The sequence below is a fragment of the Poecilia reticulata genome, chromosome 15 (genome assembly GCF_904066995.2).
Source record: "Poecilia reticulata chromosome 15, P_reticulata-male-v2, whole genome shotgun sequence".
NCBI classification, from domain to species: Eukaryota; Metazoa; Chordata; class Actinopteri; order Cyprinodontiformes; family Poeciliidae; genus Poecilia; species Poecilia reticulata.
In genome coordinates this window covers 12,865,798-12,885,472 of record NC_088844.1, presented here as the reverse complement: position 1 = coordinate 12,885,472, position 19,675 = coordinate 12,865,798, and the positions used below count along the sequence as shown (strand labels likewise).

General features: G+C 38.3%; 2 protein-coding genes across 3 annotated transcripts; one reads left to right on the top strand and one right to left on the bottom strand.

The window, feature by feature from the left end:
• Positions 1 to 410: 410 nt before the first annotated feature.
• On the bottom strand, positions 411 to 11,661 carry abraxas2 (abraxas 2, BRISC complex subunit). 2 transcript variants are annotated; one of them, XM_081616582.1, is made up of 9 exons: positions 11,530 to 11,661; positions 9,602 to 9,692; positions 9,169 to 9,205; positions 8,764 to 8,830; positions 8,341 to 8,531; positions 7,347 to 7,469; positions 5,772 to 5,856; positions 5,557 to 5,674; positions 411 to 4,547 (listed from the first exon to the last, which is right to left on the bottom strand). In XM_081616582.1, the coding sequence occupies exons 1-9, from the start codon at positions 11,599 to 11,601 to the stop codon at positions 3,973 to 3,975; spliced, it is 1,359 nt and encodes a 452-aa protein (XP_081472708.1). In that variant the 5' UTR covers positions 11,602 to 11,661; the 3' UTR covers positions 411 to 3,972. The 2 variants fall into 2 exon arrangements, with proteins under 2 accessions (XP_081472708.1, XP_008427524.1); XM_008429302.2 differs by having other exon boundaries at positions 7,347 to 7,466.
• Positions 11,662 to 11,663: 2 nt separating this feature from the next.
• Positions 11,664 to 18,232, top strand: eef1akmt2 (EEF1A lysine methyltransferase 2). Its single transcript, XM_008429300.3, has 6 exons — positions 11,664 to 11,821; positions 12,150 to 12,215; positions 13,083 to 13,197; positions 13,912 to 14,019; positions 16,147 to 16,363; positions 17,734 to 18,232. Exons 1-6 carry the CDS (start codon positions 11,712 to 11,714, stop codon positions 17,829 to 17,831), a joined length of 714 nt encoding a protein of 237 aa, XP_008427522.1. The 5' UTR covers positions 11,664 to 11,711; the 3' UTR covers positions 17,832 to 18,232.
• The last annotated feature ends 1,443 nt before the right edge of the window (positions 18,233 to 19,675 follow it).

Below are 19,675 nucleotides of genomic sequence, written 5' to 3'. Positions count from 1 at the left end.
ATAATTAAAGCAATTCTAAAACTTAGTAAATATCCTATTTACTAAACTAACACAGCTGTACACAAGACAACCGATCTAAACTTTAAGGTTAATCAATGAGGTGCTAAAAAGTTTTAAATGAGCCACAGTGAGTTTCAATTATTTCATGGTGAACTACATGATGCAAAGAAACCATGAAATTATTGAATACAAAATCCAAGTGACTTCAAATTTGAATTAAAATGTACGCTTTTTTATATATATTTTAAAAATGCTTTATTCTTTTTATAATTTAATCTTTATAACTAATCATTTAAATATTTTAACTGCATTTTGCAAATGAGATAAAAATAACTGCGACACCGTCTATTTTATGAGCAAAATATGTTAACTTGTAGCCTACTTGCGTAAGAAAACAAAGGAGCATTCCATCACATATGAATGTCTTATTTATTATCCCTCGGTTTATACCACCTCGTTCTCTGTGCTTAACCAAACAAGTCCTTGGTCAACTTTCATCATATACACAAATCCAGATAAAATTCCAGAAGATCTAAGGCAGGGGTGTCCAAAGTCGGTCCTCGAGGGCCGGCGTCCTGCATGTTTTAGTTCTCTCCCTGGTGGTGATAACCACCTTTTCAGCAGGTCAATGTTCCTCTTAGCCCTTCTAACGAGCCATCATTTGATCCAGGTGTGTTAAACCAGGGAAAGAACTAAAACATGCAGGATGCCGGCCCTCGAGGACCGACTTTGGACACCCCTGATCTAAGGTGTGTGCACTGAACTTTGTGCTTTAAGGTGAGGTGATTATGTTACGGTCCACTCCACGGAGGAAGCAAAAGGTCACCTCGTACAGTGAGAGTACGTGAGTATACATTTGGATTATGCTGTAACTTGAAAACATGTCGATCTAAACAGTGTAGATTCTCACATATGGTCAATCTTCTGCACCAGGGAGCTGCAAAGGTTTCACCCGGGCCAACGCCCACGAAGCTTTTATCAGAGGGTGTGAAGAACAAAGATTATGAGGACAATCTCTGAGAAATGTTGCTCTATACCTTCACATCACTCATCTGAGACAAGCTTATACAGTACAGTAAGTGCTGTTTATATGTTATCCACTACTGTCTAATATACATTCATTATTTATTTCCTTAATTCAGTATTCCAAGGAAATTGCACTCCTGAAAAGCTCATTCAAGTCATTTCATTTTTCTTTGCACGATTGTTACTCTAGGTCATTTTGAGTGCCAGTTCCTAGTCAGTGATGCATTGGCATTACACATCAGGGCAAGGGAAAACTAAATAAAACAAAACACACAAGAAAAAAAAAAAAAGACATACCAACCGAGTGCCTAAATAAAGCCGAGCTTGTTCACAAGACAAAACCTCTCCTCTCCACAAAATATATCCGGTGCAGTGCAAGCATGAGTCCATGCTAAATTTAACAGTGTCTAGAAATCACCGGTTCATGCAAAAAGTGTTCCGCAACCCAGTTATCCACCGCTCCTGTGGGCGCCGTCTGCAAACGCATTGATCTAAATGTCAGTCATCAACTTTTTCTTTAAGGCTTCTCAGTTCGTTGGACTTGGCTGCATTTCCAGTTTCAAGCAATTAGGCAACCAAACCAACATTGCAACTTTAAGATACAAAAGTCATTCCAGACAGCAAGAGAAATAAACTCGGGATGCAGGTAGACAATAGGCATGGGCCATTTACCTATATGTTCATTGTATTCTGAAGTTTTAAAAAGCTACGGTTTTTAAATCTTGTAAAATATGCGAAAGAAAATGGCAGTTTTCAGAGACTTCATGATGGCAAGAATAACATCCAATCTGTAAATATTTCCAGTTTTCATAAAGTCACATTTTGCAAACAGCTCTCAGGGAGTCGTGTTCGTTAAGAAGCAGACAGTTTGCTCTCTATGTATTTTTTTGCTTTAGTTATGTTGCACAATCTAGTTTTTGTAAATACTGAAAAACTGTCTTTACTCAAGGTTATACTTTGAGAATTACTGACCTAATGACCCAAAACTCTTAAGACTGTGCTATGTAGAGCACAGAAGAGCTCAGGGTGGCACTCTCCTCTTTTACTGTGCACTGCCAGCCAGCTTCCTGAAAGAAGCTACAGCACTTTTCCCTTGCTTATACCAAACAAATTAAGCCATTTGTAACCATTTCCCATTACGAAAAGCACACACAGCACTAACACATAAATCATGGCACTGTCACAAAAGGAGTAGCGTAGTAGTCCATGCACCAAATTAAAATAACTGAGGTTTCAGTTATTTTTATGTTATTATACCTGTAACAGTCAACATAGGAAGATTATTTCAGTAGCAGTAAAAACTATTGCCTTTGCTTTGTTAACGAATTGATTTTGATCATTTGTTTTAAATCTTTTTTGAGATAAATTGATACCATAGTATTTTCTTTTTATTGAAATTGAACCGGCCCATGCCTATTACATGGAAAATATTTAGGCAGTGAAGAAATAGATGCAGTACCTTAAAGTAAAAAAAAAAAAAAAAAAAAAAAAAAAAAACCAACCCTCTGGAAGCTGATAATGGAAAAGACAGAAGATGTTTATCTACTTTCACTGCTCTACTAAAATCTTGATTCTGAGCGCAGACACAGACTGCCCAGAGTGGAAGGCACTGTATACTAAAGCAGGGTCATGTTTTATGGGAAGAAAAAAAATTAAATCACATTATCTAGGTCCACACACGCAACGTCGGCCCAAGCAGATGAGAATGCGTTAGCACTGCTGTTAACTAAGCAAACTAAGAAGGCAAAGAGATTAATTCCCACTGTTAAAATTGACACACTCCAGACGCCTTTCTTTACAGCTTTCATAGAGACGCTCCAGTAATAAAGTGTGTTGGAAGTGGCTATATGAGCACGGTCAGTAGTATTGAGACAACCAGCACAGTAAAAATGAAGGTAGCAGCCAGGTGTTTATATGAAAAACGAACAGACAGAAGCAACTTTTACTAGTGGCTCTCTCTCTGTGTTGCAGCAGCAAAGGGAACTTTAAGCATTTTGTTAGTAAAGCTACAGTACACCGTGTTTGCCCCGTGAACCCTGTACAATGAAAATAAAGACAGAGGGGGGGGAGAAAGCCGAGACTGTAAAAACGACACAATATGTCAGCATTGGTAAAGCAAAAATAGAAAGGAATCTTAAGTTTTAAGTGCAGCAAAACACATGAACATAATCCTAGAGACGAGTCACTAATATTCCCAGTCAAAGTAGAGAAACTGTTAATGTGACAATACATATACGTACATATTATGAATATAAAGCACCTATTATGGAAGTGGCAGAGTAAATTTGACTTGAAATCTATTCATCGTTTAAACAGGCAACTTTAATCATCGGACACTGTAGAACAGAGTCAAATAAGTCAGTAATCATTTGCCTTCGTTTAATATTAGTTAAAGGCAGCAGAACATGTCCCTTTACTTTCTTAAAGGGATTGCTCAAAAGGGGGAAAAAAAAAAGGAATTAAAAAATAAATTGTGCAAGAAGTAATGCGAAAAATGACGCTTCAGCTTTTGATGCAAACGCGACACAAAGAATGCAGAAAAACATACGTAAAGAGTGTAGAGCTGTTTTATCACAAGCAAGTTAGCCAACCAGCTGGCAGAAATTGCTTTGTTGAATCCACATCTGACTCGGAAATCAGACAGGTCCACATTTAAGTACCTTGAATGGCCTCAAGAATATATATATATGTAAAAAAACAAACAAAAAAACGACAAGTTTTTTTTTTTTTTTTTTTTTACCCCAGTGAGACATATCTGCAAAGCCTTGCAAGGATTCCCCTAAAATATGACCGACCTACACCGTGGGAAACCATGTGTGAATGCCTTTCACTTTCAGGACTGGCACTTCCTTTTGTCTACATTTGCTCATCTTTGATTGTTTCAGATTCCCACCGCCAACAGGTGTGCCGCTGACGTGTGTCCCTCTCTCATCCCGTAGCGTGTTTCTATGTCATTTGTGAGTCGCGGGCGTCGCCGTCAGGGCCGAGGGCAGCCGGTCGGCCTTGAGCTAAAACGCTGGCTGAGACCAGAGGCAAATGAGACCCTTCGCTCACCAAGTTCTCGTATTCACTACTGTCCTCGTCCGCGTCGTCTTCGTCCTCCTCCTCGTCATCGTCATCCTCTTGCCCAGCAGCTTGTCTGTCTAAAGAATCGGAGCTTGATCCATCGCCGTTGCCGAGGTACGGGGTGCTGGGAGTGCTAACAGGGCTCAAACTGGCACCGAGGCCCATGCCTTGCCTGAGACCGAGTCCCAGGTCCGTCTGGACAGGGGCCGGGGATGGGTGACCCGGTGAGCCCACGGCTTGGGGCCGAGGCAACAGAGCAGCCCTGGTCGGCGGGGTAGAGGAGGAGAGCAGATTGTCGTCTTGGGATAAGAGGTCAGTGTACGACGGGGGGTTTGGTGAGGTGCTGGGTCGCTCCGGGGCCGAGGGTGCGTCAAAAGCTATTCTGGAAAGAATGGAGGACGCCTCGCAGGGTTCCGTGTTCTCCTCAGGCGGGGAGCGGGAGTCCTCACGGAGTCCTTTACAGCAAACGGAGAGGAGATAAAGTTGCTCAAAGTTTTCATTGTGGAGGGAGAAACGCATTAAAACAAATCATCCACTGGTGAAGCATTTAGAGTGGTGTTAGAGAAAATGAAGCTATAACATTTGCTGTCAGATATTGTGCCCTGCAAAAGTTTTCAGACCCTCAAACCAAGAAAAAGAAACGCTTCTTAATGAAGTGAAAGGAAAGTTTTTGCCCATTCTTCTTTGCTCTGTCAGACAGGACGGAGAGCTTCTGTTAGGATTGAGTTTCAAGCAAAATGGATAAGGTCTGAACTTTGACTAGGCTATCAGAACCCATGTACAGGCCTGCACAGATGTTACTAAGGTGAACACCAACATTGCTGCTTTGAGAACATTTTAAGGTAATATAGTGGTAAAGGCAGAATAATGCAAGTAAACCCTCTCAAAAACAACAAACATTTAACACTTCAGTCTTGTACAGCCTCCAGCATGTTTTCCATCAACACTGACATCATCTCATAAACTCACAACTCTGTCCCTGTTGGTGAAGCCCACTCCCACAGAATGACGCTGCCACCATCATGTGTGATTGCGCATTAATGATGATGTAGTGCTTTAAGCGATGCAATGTTTTGCTTACAGGCCAGAAAGTTTGATTTTGGACCAGACCACTTTCTACATGTTCGTAGCATTCTTTCATGGCTTGTGTGAAACAATACTCCTTATGGCTTTCTTTCAACGGGTTCTATTCTTTCTGCAATCCAGCTCATTAGTCAGATTTGTGGAGATATCCCTTTGAATCCGTCAATCTCTTCAGTACTACTAGAGTTACAATGGGCCGCCTGATCCAAACCTAAATTGTGTGACATAAACTTGTTAGTTTAGGTGGACGATACCTAGCAATTTATCTATCCATCTATGGGTATAAGAACTTTTGCAAGGCACTGCATTTAATCTATTGGAACAATAGGAGTATTATTTTTGTCCTTCATCTTGTCTTTAGAGCCCAAAGTGGATACGTACTTCTTTCCTCCTCTGCAGCTAAGCGTTTCCTGAGAGCGATCTGCTGTTTGAGTTTGTTCACCTCGTCTTGAAGTTTTTCTCTGACACGTTCACTTTGCTCCACCTCTCCACAAACAGCCTGAGGATAAGAGAAGAAAGTGAAAAGCATGTTTACTGCCTCAACTGTTTTGCATCGAGTAGTAAGCAAAATTTCACACAGTTACCAAGAAACTCACCTGCACTTTGTCTTGTAGCGCACTGTAGACTTGGAATATTGTTCGGATATCCTTCATTACACCATCTTTGTCAAAGAACTCGGCGCTGAGGAAAAATTTTAAATCAAATCTTTATTTTGTTTTTTGCTGATACAACGATTGCAAAGTACAAATGGAAAAAAAAAAAAAAAAAAAGATCGTCAACCAAAGCCACATCTAAGACATTAAAATGTCAATACTGCAAAAAAATTTCCTTTGCATGCTGAGCGAGGACATTTGGACAGGAAGGCCTGACTAAATCCAAGCGGTCTGGTCGAAGCTGATCTGCAGTAGAAACAGTGGATCTAAGTTTAGACACAAAGACACAAGCCAACGCATGTGCTGGCTGTCGCATACCAGCCTTCCCCTGGGCTCAGCCATCAGTCCTACACCATCTATAGTGTTGAAAGGAAAGCTAGACGAGTGCATTCAAATTATAGTTACCCAAAAAAAAAAAAAAAAGCTAGCAGCCAGATACCAAAGCCAAAATAGTACAGCAATTTAAATAATAATTTACATAAATATTGATGCCAGTCAGCGATTCTGTCCACCCCAGTTACATAACTTTGAATAGCAGTAGGCTGAAACTCGCTCATCTCTCTCTCTCTCTCTCAGCTGAACACATGGAGGATGGCTTTAACAAAGGGATGCAGCTGTTCCCTGGATCAGATCAACTTCATTTTGTTTTATTGTGCCAATATTAACAGCTGCTGCAAGTCATTTTATGTTCATGTTTGGAGCGAAGAGCATGCCAATGCACAAAGGTGGAGCAGTTGCACTCCTACACCCTTATCGGTTGTTGTACAGTTGCCACCAAATTTATTAATACAGCTGGCAAGTTAAGATTTAAAGTTATCTTTTTACACAGACATCTGCCAAGAGATTAATAACGCAATGTTCAAGTCGAATAATTTGAGACAACTATTTTTCCTTTTGTATTGAGATTTAATAAAAAATATGACAAGTTCAAAGTAAATTATCCTCTTCTCAATAATCAATGGAAAACATTTTTTTTAGCATTACAGCCGTCAAACCCTTGTTGGCCATATATTAGAGTGACTGCTAATATTTAACTCTCTACAGACATTTAGTATCAAGTTTTGTGTACTCAAGTAAAAACGAATTCCATTGGTTCTGTTGTTGGATCTCTAGAAAGCTGTCATTTCCTTTGAGAGACATCAATACTAACAATCCAACACAATCTACTACTATTTTGGTGGCTCAAACACACATACAAAAAATTTTACGCAAAACGCAAAAACTCTCATAGTTAATATATTAATGCCGTTAGAAATGTGCTCTCAATTCAGTTTTACTTAATTATTTTTCTTAAAAAAAAAACAAAACAAAAAAACACTGCAACTTCCTGGAGTGACATGTGTTCAAAGCTCTTTCTGATCACAGTTGTACACTTTCTGTCCCCAGAGTGAACATGTGAAATCCCTTCAGGTACAGATGGCTGCAGCACTTTGACATATATCAGGTGATAAGAGTGACCAACTGAACTTCATTAGCAGTGCCTCAGAACTAGCATTAAAATAGGAGCCTGAGACTTACCCGTGCTCTTTGATGACCTTGGCATAGTTGAGTGAGGTGTTGGGTACTGAGGAGAGTTTGTATTCCTGCTGGCTTGTGTTGCCGAGATTTGGGATCGTGAGTATAATCCTCTGGTTGTACCTACTGAGAGGAAATGACCAGTTAGTCCCTGTAAAAAAAAAAAAAAAAATCTACTTTTCAAAACATTTTATTTTTTTTTTTACAACCAAAATTACAACTTTGCAATACATCACACACATTTTACTATTCAGGTGAAGGTTTTGTGTTTATGCTTTTTTTTTTTTTTGTTTAACTCAGAACCTTAAGATCAGTGTCTAAAATTAGAACACGAATGAGTCAAATTGGTGGGACCGTTAATAGAGCTGTGAAGCTGTTTGCAACAAAATTGACACTAAACTTAAAATTTTATCTGCAAACATTCCAGCTTTTATTTTCCCAACACCGTAGCCCCAACTCCTCGACCTAATTGATGATTCCTTTTCCTACGTTTCCAGTGTAAGCGACTAATACAGGTAGTATGATATTATCATACAGACAGCTAAAGCTACTAGTATGGCATAATCGCTTGTAGCATTATACTATTAGTCCACTAAAGGTTGAACAAAGAAAAATGGGCAACACACTTTCTAGGTTTGCTTCAGGTGGAGCAGCTTTGGCCTTGCATACCTCTTATAATCAGTCGGAATGCAGGTAAGAAACAGAAAGTCGTGGATTACCTGGACTTTTTGCCTAATCTTTTCTGTTTAAAATATGCTACTACAATAAAGGTGAAGTCATTTTAAGGCATGTAACATTTATTTTCCACAAGAGCCAATATATTTGTCTCTGTCGCCAAGTACTCCAGAAGTACAGGACGATATCGAAAGAGGTGTAGTTTAAATTCAAACAAAAGACATCTGCAAAAAGACAAAACTAATTCACTAGAAACAAACTGTGGCTAAAGAATCAGATGATCAGACAAACGTTCTGAAGAGATAATGTGATTCTGTGGCACCTTCGGTTCGGCCTGAAGAGCACATACTCCAGTGCGTGCGTGGAGCTGTTGGCTGTAGAGATGAAGCTAAAAAGAAGGAAGACGAGGTCGGGCACACCGAGCAGCTGAGTGAGCTGTTTGTGGATGATCTGCTCCCTGAACGTCATCTGCTGCTGCGTGTTCCTCCGGAATCGATACCAACCGATGACATTCTACACAATCAAAGACACGTTTGTTTGAAAAACAATTGGATTTCAGTCAGATGCTTAAAATACCGTACAGAGAAATGTCAAAATCCCAGTTTGCAGTTAATTTAATATATGTAAAAATATACATAAAATATAAAAACGAGTTTAAAAAAACCCCCCTAAAAAAAACTGAAATTTTTTTTTTGTTTTTCCATCAAGATGAGGACATCTGAATGTAAACAAAGAAATGACTTACTTTTCGCCTATCTTTAAGAATGCTGTTGAGATTTTCTTCGCTGATTTTACCTGCGAAGTCATAAAAGCTAAGAAGAAGGGGGGGAAAAAAGTCAGATCAAATTCATTCATCAGATTCATACTCCTCTTCTGCCAGACCTCCAATGAAATCTAGTCTCGTCACAAGGAGCCATCTACTGTCCACTGTCAATTTAAAATCACAAGGTGACTAAGACACCTTGCATTGAGTTCTTGCAGCAGATACCCACCAACATAGTAGATACAGTTTTACATGCACAAAAACTGGTTTTCTTTAAGTAACAAAGCCAAACATCTTGCAGCCCATTAACAAAAGATAAATCTGCAGATCAGGCAGAAACATTTTAACAAAAGAAGTTTAAGCGTAAAAAAAAAAGCAATTGCTTACCTAAATAAATGTGCACAAGGGTCATGATTATGAATTTCTGCAAGGGAAAGGACGACAATATCTGTTTTAGTTTCAAGTAATCATATCTATACTTTTTAAAGCATTATCCAAATGCAAGGATAAGTGTGGAAAAACACAGCAAACAAACTATACTTTTTTAAGCCATCATTTAACTTTATATGGTTGCAAACAGAAATAATGATAACAAAAAATTGAAGTAACATTGTTTCTGTATAGAATGGCTTGATTGAGCAGATATGTAGAACTCCGGAAACGATGCTGAAATGGGGGTGAAGGGAAGTAATCAATGATTAAATATCTCATTCACCCTGGTACCCTTGCAAATTAAATCCTAGAAAAATATGCTAAACATTGAACTGTGGTATGTTGACTCGCTTAAATCAGTTGACATCCATATTATTAAGCTGCTTACCTACTACCTGCAGCAGCTCCGAACTGCTAATCTGTGCATCACTGATGCTGACAGTCTCTTCCTGCCTTACATCTCCTAATAGGAAGCCCTCCTGCAAAACAAAATACATTTTCACGACCCAAAGTGGAGGCATAATTATTGAATTCACAAAACTGCTTGATAAACATTCGTTTCAACACAGGCATAAATACAAATTGCATTATCATGATTTATGGTGCCTTTAAACTAGACTCTCTTTGGACATCTATACACGTTTACCGTCATTCCTGTGTCTATTGTTTAAGCAGAGGGGGAAAATGCCCGCAGCTGCTCGTCTGGAGGCATTTACCATTAAGATTGTTTTGGGGAAAAAAAAAAAACACAACCACAGCCGTAAGCAGAATTTTGGTTTGACCTAAATACACAGAAGAGCTGAAATGTGTGGCATTGATGACCAAACATCAAAGGTGCAAAAAAAGGCAGTGGTCCACCTCAAGTCAAAAAATACCCTAAAGCTTGCTTAGTACAGCCTTTAATAGTTTACAGAAATACTGATGACATAACATTGCATCTAATCATGATGATTTATGATAATCAGTGTTAACCAAAGCTCTCCATCGAACATGACAAAGTTTGAGCTATTTTACAAAGAAGAGGAAATAATGTATGGCTCTGCAAAACTACCACAGACATACCACAAAACATCTGCAGCTTTAACTACAACACAACATAGATTGTGATTTGTATGTGCTACATACAAACGCATACTTCTTTAAAAAAAAAAAAAAAAAAAAAAACCCATCTCAATTCACAACTATGCACTACTTTGTGCTGACCCACAACATCAAAAGTCAAGCACATCTTGATGAAATTTGTAGGTTCAAGTATAGAGTCCAAGGGGAATGAATACTTCAAGGCACTGTAAGTGAAAAGACGTCAGGATAAAATTTAAGACCAACAATTTCAGCAATTCATTAGGTGGGACATTAATAAATTTGCCTTTAAAAGGAATACATTCAATAACTTTTCACAGCTTGTAAGCCGTACGTTTTACTCTTTTAAATTGCTTTAATGCTACTTGAACTTTAGCTCTGTTCTATACAATTCCTTTATCTGCACAGAGATGACAGCTGACAGATGTTTAGCCAGGAATGCAGTTAAACCTGTACTTTGCCTTGCAGGAGCAAAGCTCCTACCAAGGCCCACTTTTTAGACCTCGAAGATGTAAACACACCAGCTGATATTACCTCAGCTGACACGATCCTTAATGTTAAAAGTTTATTTTACTTCCATTTGTCACACAGTGTAACTCTTGACTTTTGATAGCAACCAACCGAAATCAATAAAACTAGAGAAAACAGAAGGACATTTAAAAACAAGTTGAGCAACAGCTATTAGCAAACTGGCTAACAAGCTAATTTAGCTATGCTAAAAATATACAAGAAAACAAGAGTTATAACTTTAGTTATTCAATCCTCTCGGCTAACATTTAACCGTGTTTCCCCTTTATAAAAACACAAGCAGCATTTTAATGCTCAAAGACCGATGTTAGGAGCAAATATCACCTGTACCGATACACGGAAGTCAGTTGACTTTGGCTACCATGCTAAGTAGCTAACTACTGGATATTTCCTGGAAACCTAACTTTCCATAAAGAAGTATGTATAGCTGTATAACCGGTGGTTATGCACACAGCATCCTACATTTATTTATACAAATGTACATTATTTCCTGCTAATGCAATACATTAGATTTTCAGAAGGTTGACAATCCTGTCTTCGTGTTTCTCTAACCATAGCATACAAGCCGGTAGATAGACGGAACCAGGATGACACAGGAAAACAACACAAACTAAAGCTATCAATAAACCATAATGCACACCAACGAACTACACAGACCTACGTGAGCACTAAACCGTGGCCATTGGAAACCATTTTTCGCCAACTTACATGATCTGAGTTGCTGTTAGCGCTGTGATAACACACAGAACTGAAAGTGTAGCCTGAAATGGATGCCGCCATGTTGGAAACATCCCTATCAATCCCAATGCCCCCTACGTTTAAGGATACGCTCCTTTGACGCAATTCCTTGTGGGAAATGTAGGCTGCCTCTGCTGTGAACCCGCAGCAACATGGCAGAACCCAGACAGGACTCACATGGTTGTGGAAACTGCTCGGATTTAGAAGAAGATAAATATTCCGATGATGATTTTGAAACGTCAAAACTCGGAACCAAAGAATAGTAAGAGTTGATTGTCTTAATGTTTGCACGAAGCTTGAAATTGACGGCTCAACGTGACAGTTAGCTGGGAGCTACATGTTTTTAGCTTGAAGAACTGTCACCTGGAGTATTTCGACAACGCATTGATTCACTGGGGACATTTTTTAAAATATGATGTATAAGTAGCTAGAATGAAGTTGAACTGTTAATGTAGCTTATTAGCCTAAAACACATAGGCTCGCTACGTCGTCACTAAACAACATGCATTTTCTGTTTTATAAGGCTGCAGCATTTTAGTGTTTGCAGTCTTGAGTGTTGTAAGGTTTTCAATGGTTTTCTTATTCTACAGTTGGGAGGAAGCATACCAAAAAGAGCTAGAGACGTTTAAAGACATTGGAGACGTTGGCGAAATATGGTAGGAAGAAGTTTTCTGTATTTTTTTTTGTGCTAATCACTCTTTATTAACAAATTACCGCATGGTTTTTTGAACAGCTTTTCAAATGCTGAACTATTTTGTTCTATAGTAACAGATTTACCAAACTAGGTTGTAATGAACAATTGAAGCCATTACGTTGGGGGAAAAAAAGTCAACCTCTATTTTTCTCATTATTTGACATCAAATCTGTAGAAACGTGTTTCTATTCCAGGAGAGTATTACCAAACAGTAATTTATTTCAGTATTTATTTCAAATTACCTTCTTCAAAGTCAGACATTTCCTTTGATGTGCTTTACCATTTTTTTTATGCATTCAACCTTTATTATACCAAGAAAATCCCATTGAGATTAAAAATCTCTCTTGCAAGAGAATCCTGGCAGTATGCAGAGGTTACAGAACATTCACAGTTTAGCTTTAAGATAATTCACGTTAACAACAGCAATATTAATATTGATATCGACCCAAATATTTATATCAATGCACTTAAATCGTATTATTTAACCAAACATGTTGCAGCAATGGATAAGAATGTTTTTGTATTATTGTAATCTTTTTTTTTTTTCTTCCTTCCAAGTCACGTTGCAATCCAGTTTTAGTACCTGTCTTTTTATTGTGGTAGAATCTGGAAATCACATTTACTGATGTGGTTAACTTCCATGGACCTTTTTTTCCCTTTCTTTTAATTGTTACAATTTTACCTTTACAAAACAGCATTGTAACCAATCATGTCTATTCGCGCGCTCTTTGGATTTTGGTTTTAAAAAGCTACAAAAAAAAAAAAAAAGACCATAACTAGATTCACCAGCAATTTCTTCAACTTGAAATTGTTTTTTCTTCCTTTAAAGGTTTGGTGAGGAAAGCATGAATCGTGTCCTGCGATGGATGCAGAAAGCTAAGATCCCTGAGGATGCTGCCATTCTCGACATTGGCACCGGAAATGGGGCCTTCTTGGTTGAACTGGTGTGAGCAAAGTGAAAAAAAAATCATCTAAATGTCTTTCATGTCTTTGCTAAATATATAATTTTGATAATAAATATTTTAAAAATGTTGGAAGATTTTCTAAAAATAAAAAAAAGTGCTCTGACATGTAAATATGTTGCTGATATATTTTACACATTTTTCATCAAAATGTGACATGCATGAAAAGAAAGGTGTAATATATAGTGTTAAAATGGTATTTAATTGTGCCATATTGTAGTACTGGCAAAATTAAGCTTTTCTGTTAGAATAACTACATCACAGTGAAAGCTTAATATGCGATACAAAAAATGAGAAAACCACACAATTTTTATTTTATTAAAAGCATTTCATTTTACGGTAAAAAATCTTTATTTTCTGTCAATTACATTTTTAATGAGTCTTTAATTGGTTAAAAAGGTTCACTTTACATAAATAGAAATCACAAACTTTTCCACTAACATGCTATGTGTCAGCAAGTCCTATTGGACCTGTTTTCAGTCCGGGAGGACATTGTTTATTCCCTTTGCAAAGCTTATTTTTTGCGCAATACAATTGCCTACCCTTCCGAGAACTCTTCAGGAATTTGAACAATCTGTGTAGTTTGTAAAGAATTTTTACTAAGAGGAGAACAAGTGGTTCAACCTATCCTTTCACAAAAATGTATGTAACCTTTTACTAACATTAATCTTAATTCGATTTTTTTTTTCTTCTCAGGCAAAACATGGATACAGAAACCTTACCGGTATAGATTATTCTCCAGCATCAGTAGAACTGGCCCGAAATGTTCTGCAGGCAGAGGGCTTAACTGACGTCACTGTAAAGGTGGGTTGAAGTTTGTCATGTAATCAATAGCTCTGAGCATGAAATAAATGCAAAGAAACATCTACTGAGATGCTAAAGATATTAGCTGGTGTGCAGCAGATGTGAAATTGGACTGTCATATTCATAATTCTGTATAATTACGGAATGGCTTCCACGTTTATGGTGTAGTAAATGTTCTTAGCGTGAGGAAAAACATGAATGTCGCTGGCATTTTTATAAAGAAAAAAAAATGGACATCAAAATATACCTTTCCCCAGCTGCTCTATAGTTGTTTTCACTCTTAGAAAGTTATACAATCAAAATGGCTTCTTTTTTGTTTATATACACAAATCTTTATCAATGTCAAACACACCCATAATCCACATTAAATGCCAGTTTTGTTTTGTAGATATTTTCAGGTGATCTTAAAGTACCGTTTCTTGTGTCAGCAAACATGAAGTTAGCCAACCAAACCCACAGAATCATCTTGACTCAGCTTATTGAAGTATCTTTGGAGATCACTGATGTTTTGACCTGACCTTTAAAAAAAAAATAATAATAAAAAACTGCAAAGGGTTGTGAACATGTTGTTAGGCATCACCAGCATAAAAAAATTACCAACACATAGAAAATGAAAAAGCATCTGCCAGGAAGTTTCAAATGAACTGTGGTTGGGCCACTCAGCTAGACAAGGTTTAGGGATAGCTTAAAAAAAAAAAAGAGGTAAAACGATTCTGCATCAGCTGAGATTAAAAGCATCTGCCTAGTCACCCCAGAAGAGTGGCAGCCAGAGAATCAAAATGATCTGGAGAAATGATGTTGGATGAAAAAGTCATACATAGATGATTGTAGTACTTACTTTGTTAAATTATTTGAAGTATTTTACCAGAACATTAGCGTGGCTATGTGAAACTTTTGTTTTCGTTTTTTTTTTGTGCAAAATTAAGAATCACCACACCTAAGTTGTCCACTTAAAATCTGTACAGATACCTATTGTAAAAAAAAAAAACTTAAAACCATGTCTCATATTCACATATAAGTTTTAGAATGTGTTTTTAGATCGCATAAAATGATTTTAAACTCATTGAAGCTTTGGCAGTAACAGTTTTAGAAGGTATGAATACTATTTTGATGCCCTTTATATGGATTCATTTATGTAGAACTGCACAGTTTTCAGCATAGAGTGAGTCTGAGCCAGCCAATGTTTGAGAAACCTTTGCTGTGTTTACCGTGTGGGGTAGTTAGATGGGAAGGGAAAAGCCTTGAAGGTAATGGAGGTCTTCCCACCTCAAACCAAAGTGGCACCGCTGTCCACATAAACCAGTATCAAAACAGCTTATAGACGCATGGTGGTCCATAAATTGTGTAATGACTGTTATCTCTCACATAATGTGCATGCGTTTGCAGCTTCGCCATGGGTGTCCGGCTAGTTTTAGATGACTTTCTGCTCCAACACTGCTGATTCAAATGGTCCTAACTGCCTCCTGCTAATGAACCATAATTTGATTCAGGTGTGTTGAGCCAGGGAAAGGACTAAATCACGCAGGACACCTGCCGTTCCCTGCCGTTCCCGACTTTAGACACCACTGTTCTACATGAACACACCCACAAAGGTGTGCTCTCTGCCCGGGCAGGAGGGCTGCCATCAAAAGTCAATATTGACCCCCGCTGGATAGGGGAAGCACAGTGGTGAGAGCATGTGAGAGAGAGGAATGTTGGCATCGCTGTCATTTATGCAGTGTTGGAGGTTGCCAAAAATAATCAGAGCGTGTTTGCCTTTTATAGGTCAGTTATAGTTCTGAAACCATCTCAAGTCCGCCTCAGTTCACATTTGTGCGTCTTTTAGTTCTGCATGCCTATATGTTGGTCATCTGCAAAAAAATATTTCTAGATTTCTAAGCCCGGGTCTAGCCAATGTTGATATTCCTTCATGAGGCTCATAGTTTGTGGGACCCGGCTGTTGAGTATGTGGCTGCTGGATTCACACTGGAGGTCTGGTATTTTGTGCTCTGTCCACAAAAGGCGGTTCACTCTCTCAATAGTGCCACTGTTGATTCTGAGGCTTGTGTAGAAGTAGTAGAAACATGACTATTTCCATTTCCTACTGTGGAGTGGACCAGCAAATTTTCCCCTTTCCACTATTTTTAGGAGACGGATTTCCTGAACTGCGGTGGAGAACTCGCGGGTTTTGATGTCTGCATTGATAAAGGAACTTTTGATGCAATTAGTTTAAACCCAGACGACAACAAGGAGGGCAAGAAACTGTATGTCCACACCCTAAGAGACGCTCTTAAGGACAGCGGCATCTTTGCCATCACCTCCTGTAACTGGACAAAAGAGCAGCTGCTGGAGAGATTCTGTGAAGGTGAGAGGAAATCCATTGTTTCAGATGTTAAGACGTGCTCATGTGTTGTCGAGTTTGTTTGAATATTTTCAACTTTAAAGTTTATATTTCATAGTGTATTCCTGGAAAACAGATCTAAGCAGAGGTAGAGGGCCTCAGTAGGAAATGATGCAATTTTATGTGACAGTAGTGGTGCATGATTGTGATGGGGGAGAAAAACTAAACATTGGTTAAGATTTGATGCAAATAAAAGTCTGAAAAGTGTGGTGTGTCTTTGTGTACAACCATCCTTGAATCAATACTAAATCAGGCAGTTGTGGTGTCATAATTATTTAGGCCAAGAAACAGCAAATTTATAGCCAATTGCCACAACCTGCAAAATGAATGTTCTTGTGAAACTAGAAGTAGAATTAGAAGTGAATTAATACCAGAAAATTCTTCTTTCGTTATTGACTTCCAAATCTTTTAGGAGAACGTGGGTTTGATGGAGTTTGGCTTTAAAACATTGTATTTCAATTGTTAGCTTGCTAGAGCGTGTTTAGGTTAGCAACAGCTGTTGCTTAGCTGACTTTTTAAGGGTGTTAGTTTGGTCACTTAAATGCAAAGCGAATTGACTTGCCTGTCAGATCCACAACCAAGATCCCAAGACGAGTTTAAAGTTGTATAAAAAGTTACGTTTTTAAGCAAGTTGGGTTCAGTTCTTTTTTAAATAAGTAGTCATGAAGGTCTTATATTTAAATGATTATGGTCTTCAATGATTTACATTTAACCAAGTGAAACTTGGAGAAATCGTGCTATACATGTGAAATTCGTAATACTGAGATTGGGGGAAACGCTAACTATTTTAAGAGCTAAAATTGGATTAAATAATACGAAACTACACATTCAGATAAATGCTAGTTGAGCTGAAAAGGAGCTGCCAAACTTTGCTGATCGTCTCTGGCACATCAATATTTTTTTTTCTCCAGTGCTGTCTCTCTGGCATGCAGCAGCTTTATCTCAAACTGTTTTGTTGTCTAACTCTCAGTCCAGAAAAACCACATACAGTTCCTCAAGTCACAATAATTACTTGACAGGTTGTTAAGCTGCAGGGAACAACGGCTTGTACAGTTAAAATTTAGGCAAGCATCCACTGGTTGTCACTCGTCTCCCTGCAGTCACTCTGGAGAGCCTGCAGGGGGCCGAACAGCCTTGAGATCTCCTCTTTCACACTGACAGCTTGCCTTTACTAGACCCCGGGAAGCAGCACAGATGGTGGACGGATGGTTGTCTCACTTTCCTGCCGGCTTAACCTCTTTTTAGTTACTTATAGCCCAAAAGAAATGAGTGACTGCTTGTGTTTTGATGGGTATTTCTTAACTTGGCAGTATTCTGTGTTTTTTTTCTTACAGGATTTGAATTTGTACAGGAGTTGCCTACCCCGAGCTTCCAGTTTGGAGGAAGAATTGGCAACAGTGTGGCAGCACTAATCTTCAAGAGAGTGCGTTGATTGAAGTTTCTCAAGTGAATGTTTGTCTCTTTTTTTAATTTGCTTTTTTTTCCCATTTGAGACCACATATTTTAGTTTGATCTTTTGTACAAATCACGTCTATAGTGTATTGCAATAAAGCAAATCCACAGTAGTCGACTGGGATTTTTTTCTTTATACTAAATTGAGTTTTTATTGTTTCAGTTCACTCAGATTTTTTTTTAATCTTTCAGTTTGATTGTTGTATAGTAGTTAGCATTGTGTTTAAAATCAAACTAACACTTTGTTATTGTGACTTTTTTTAAATTTTTTAAATCAAACAGAAGTCTAGATTTAGTTTGTACCTGCAGGGAGACCTAGCAGTCCATTCATATTTAGCTGAATATTTTTCCTCATTCCATAAATTAAAATGTAATCCCTGACATGTCTTTGTAATGTTTTCTTTGAGAGTCCCAACACACAGGAAGCCAGTGTTCTTTCTCGCTAGGTTGTAAATTAAATTTGCCTTTCCAACCACGCAGAGAATAGGCCCAATCTAATTTGTTAAAATGAAAACCAGCAGCACTGGGGGTCCCGAGGATGAAGATTAAGAACCTCTGACACAATGAATAAACAGGAGGCCGTGACTTCTGTGGGAGAGGTGCTTGTCTGCCCTCTTCCTTTCTCAATGGCGCCATTAATATCTGCCAAGCGCTGGATGCTAATTGCGAGCTGCACAGGCGAGCGGCCCGATGGGAGCCGTCTGCGTTGAGACACTGTTGTTGGGTAAACACATCCGAGATTTACAAGAATTACTGCCTGGAAATTTACAAGACTGTGGATATCCTGCCTGGATAACGCATGTTATGCCCACATTTACAACACTGAGATTTTCCCATGAAGTGAAACGTCCTGTGAGGAGTTTCTGCTCAGTTCCTCATGCACGCTCAATACATTAAAGGTGTCGCATTAGGCAGCAGATTATTTCAGACTCGTGCCAAAGTGACACAAAGTCTTAGTCTTGTTATATTTGACTGCCATGTGACCTGCCAGGTTCACACTCTTTGATACAATTCTAGTTTTCTCTCTAAAGCACTTGAGGCTTTTTTTTTAAATCTTATTTTTTCTTTCTCCATTGAATGTGTACTGTGAAGTAAACAAGTTCCACAGCAGGAGTTTGTGACATCACTGGAGGTTTTGCTAAGCGTTGAGCAACTTGTGGTCATTTTTAACAGATTCTGAAGCACTCGGGTTGCTTGCGAGTAAATTGTTCAAACTGACCCACTTATAATGATGAGCCAAATAATGGATGTTGATTTGGGTGGCAAAGCTGAAACAAACTATGATGATGACAATAATTGACTTCAAAACTTCAACAGCAATAAAATAAAAAAAAAATCAAAAGATCTTGAATAGGTTGCCAGCAAAGTCAATAGAGGAATGGGCTTATCAGCGGAGTGGGGACATTTGATCTAAAGATTTACAACATTACAAAATAAATAGAAAAGCTGACTGACGGGTGTCATGGGTTTGATAGATTTTGTGGGGAAGCCTAATTGGTAGCTTTAATCAGTAGTAGCAGTACAATAACTAATGTAATTTATGTTAAGGTGGACATAACGGTCTTTTAAACTGAAAGAATTCTTGCTAGTGTCAATATGCAATATTTTTTAAATAAATAATTTTTACAGTTTTAGGACTGCTTCTTTTAAAAGTTTATTATTAGGTTAAAAGAGGTAAATCAAACTTTCACAGAAGATTTACCAACCTAAACAAGTTTCGTGTCAACGTTTTAAAGTTTCGCTTTTATTCCACTCATGACCTTAACTTGCAAAAGAAAGTTTTTGGACTTGATGCCACAACCCACTGGAGGACTTGCCAGCAAC

What these genes read in the sequence shown, in the direction of transcription:
- eef1akmt2 (XM_008429300.3), top strand. Translation starts at nt 11,712, where the DNA reads ATGGCAGAACCCAGACAGGACTCACATGGTTGTGGAAACTGCTCGGAT. An exon ending in AAACTCGGAACCAAAGAATA is followed by an intron (nt 11,822 to 12,149) that starts GTAAGAGTTGAT and finishes CTTATTCTACAG; the next exon opens with TTGGGAGGAAGCATACCAAA. An exon ending in GGGCCTTCTTGGTTGAACTG is followed by an intron (nt 13,198 to 13,911) that starts GTGTGAGCAAAG and finishes TTTTCTTCTCAG; the next exon opens with GCAAAACATGGATACAGAAA.
- abraxas2 (XM_081616582.1), bottom strand. Translation starts at nt 11,601, where the DNA reads ATGGCGGCATCCATTTCAGGCTACACTTTCAGTTCTGTGTGTTATCAC. An exon ending in GGAGCTGCTGCAGGTAGTAG is followed by an intron (nt 9,206 to 9,601) that starts GTAAGCAGCTTA and finishes TTTCCCTTGCAG; the next exon opens with AAATTCATAATCATGACCCT. An exon ending in AGCTGCAGAGGAGGAAAGAA is followed by an intron (nt 4,548 to 5,556) that starts GTACGTATCCAC and finishes TTTGCTGTAAAG; the next exon opens with GACTCCGTGAGGACTCCCGC.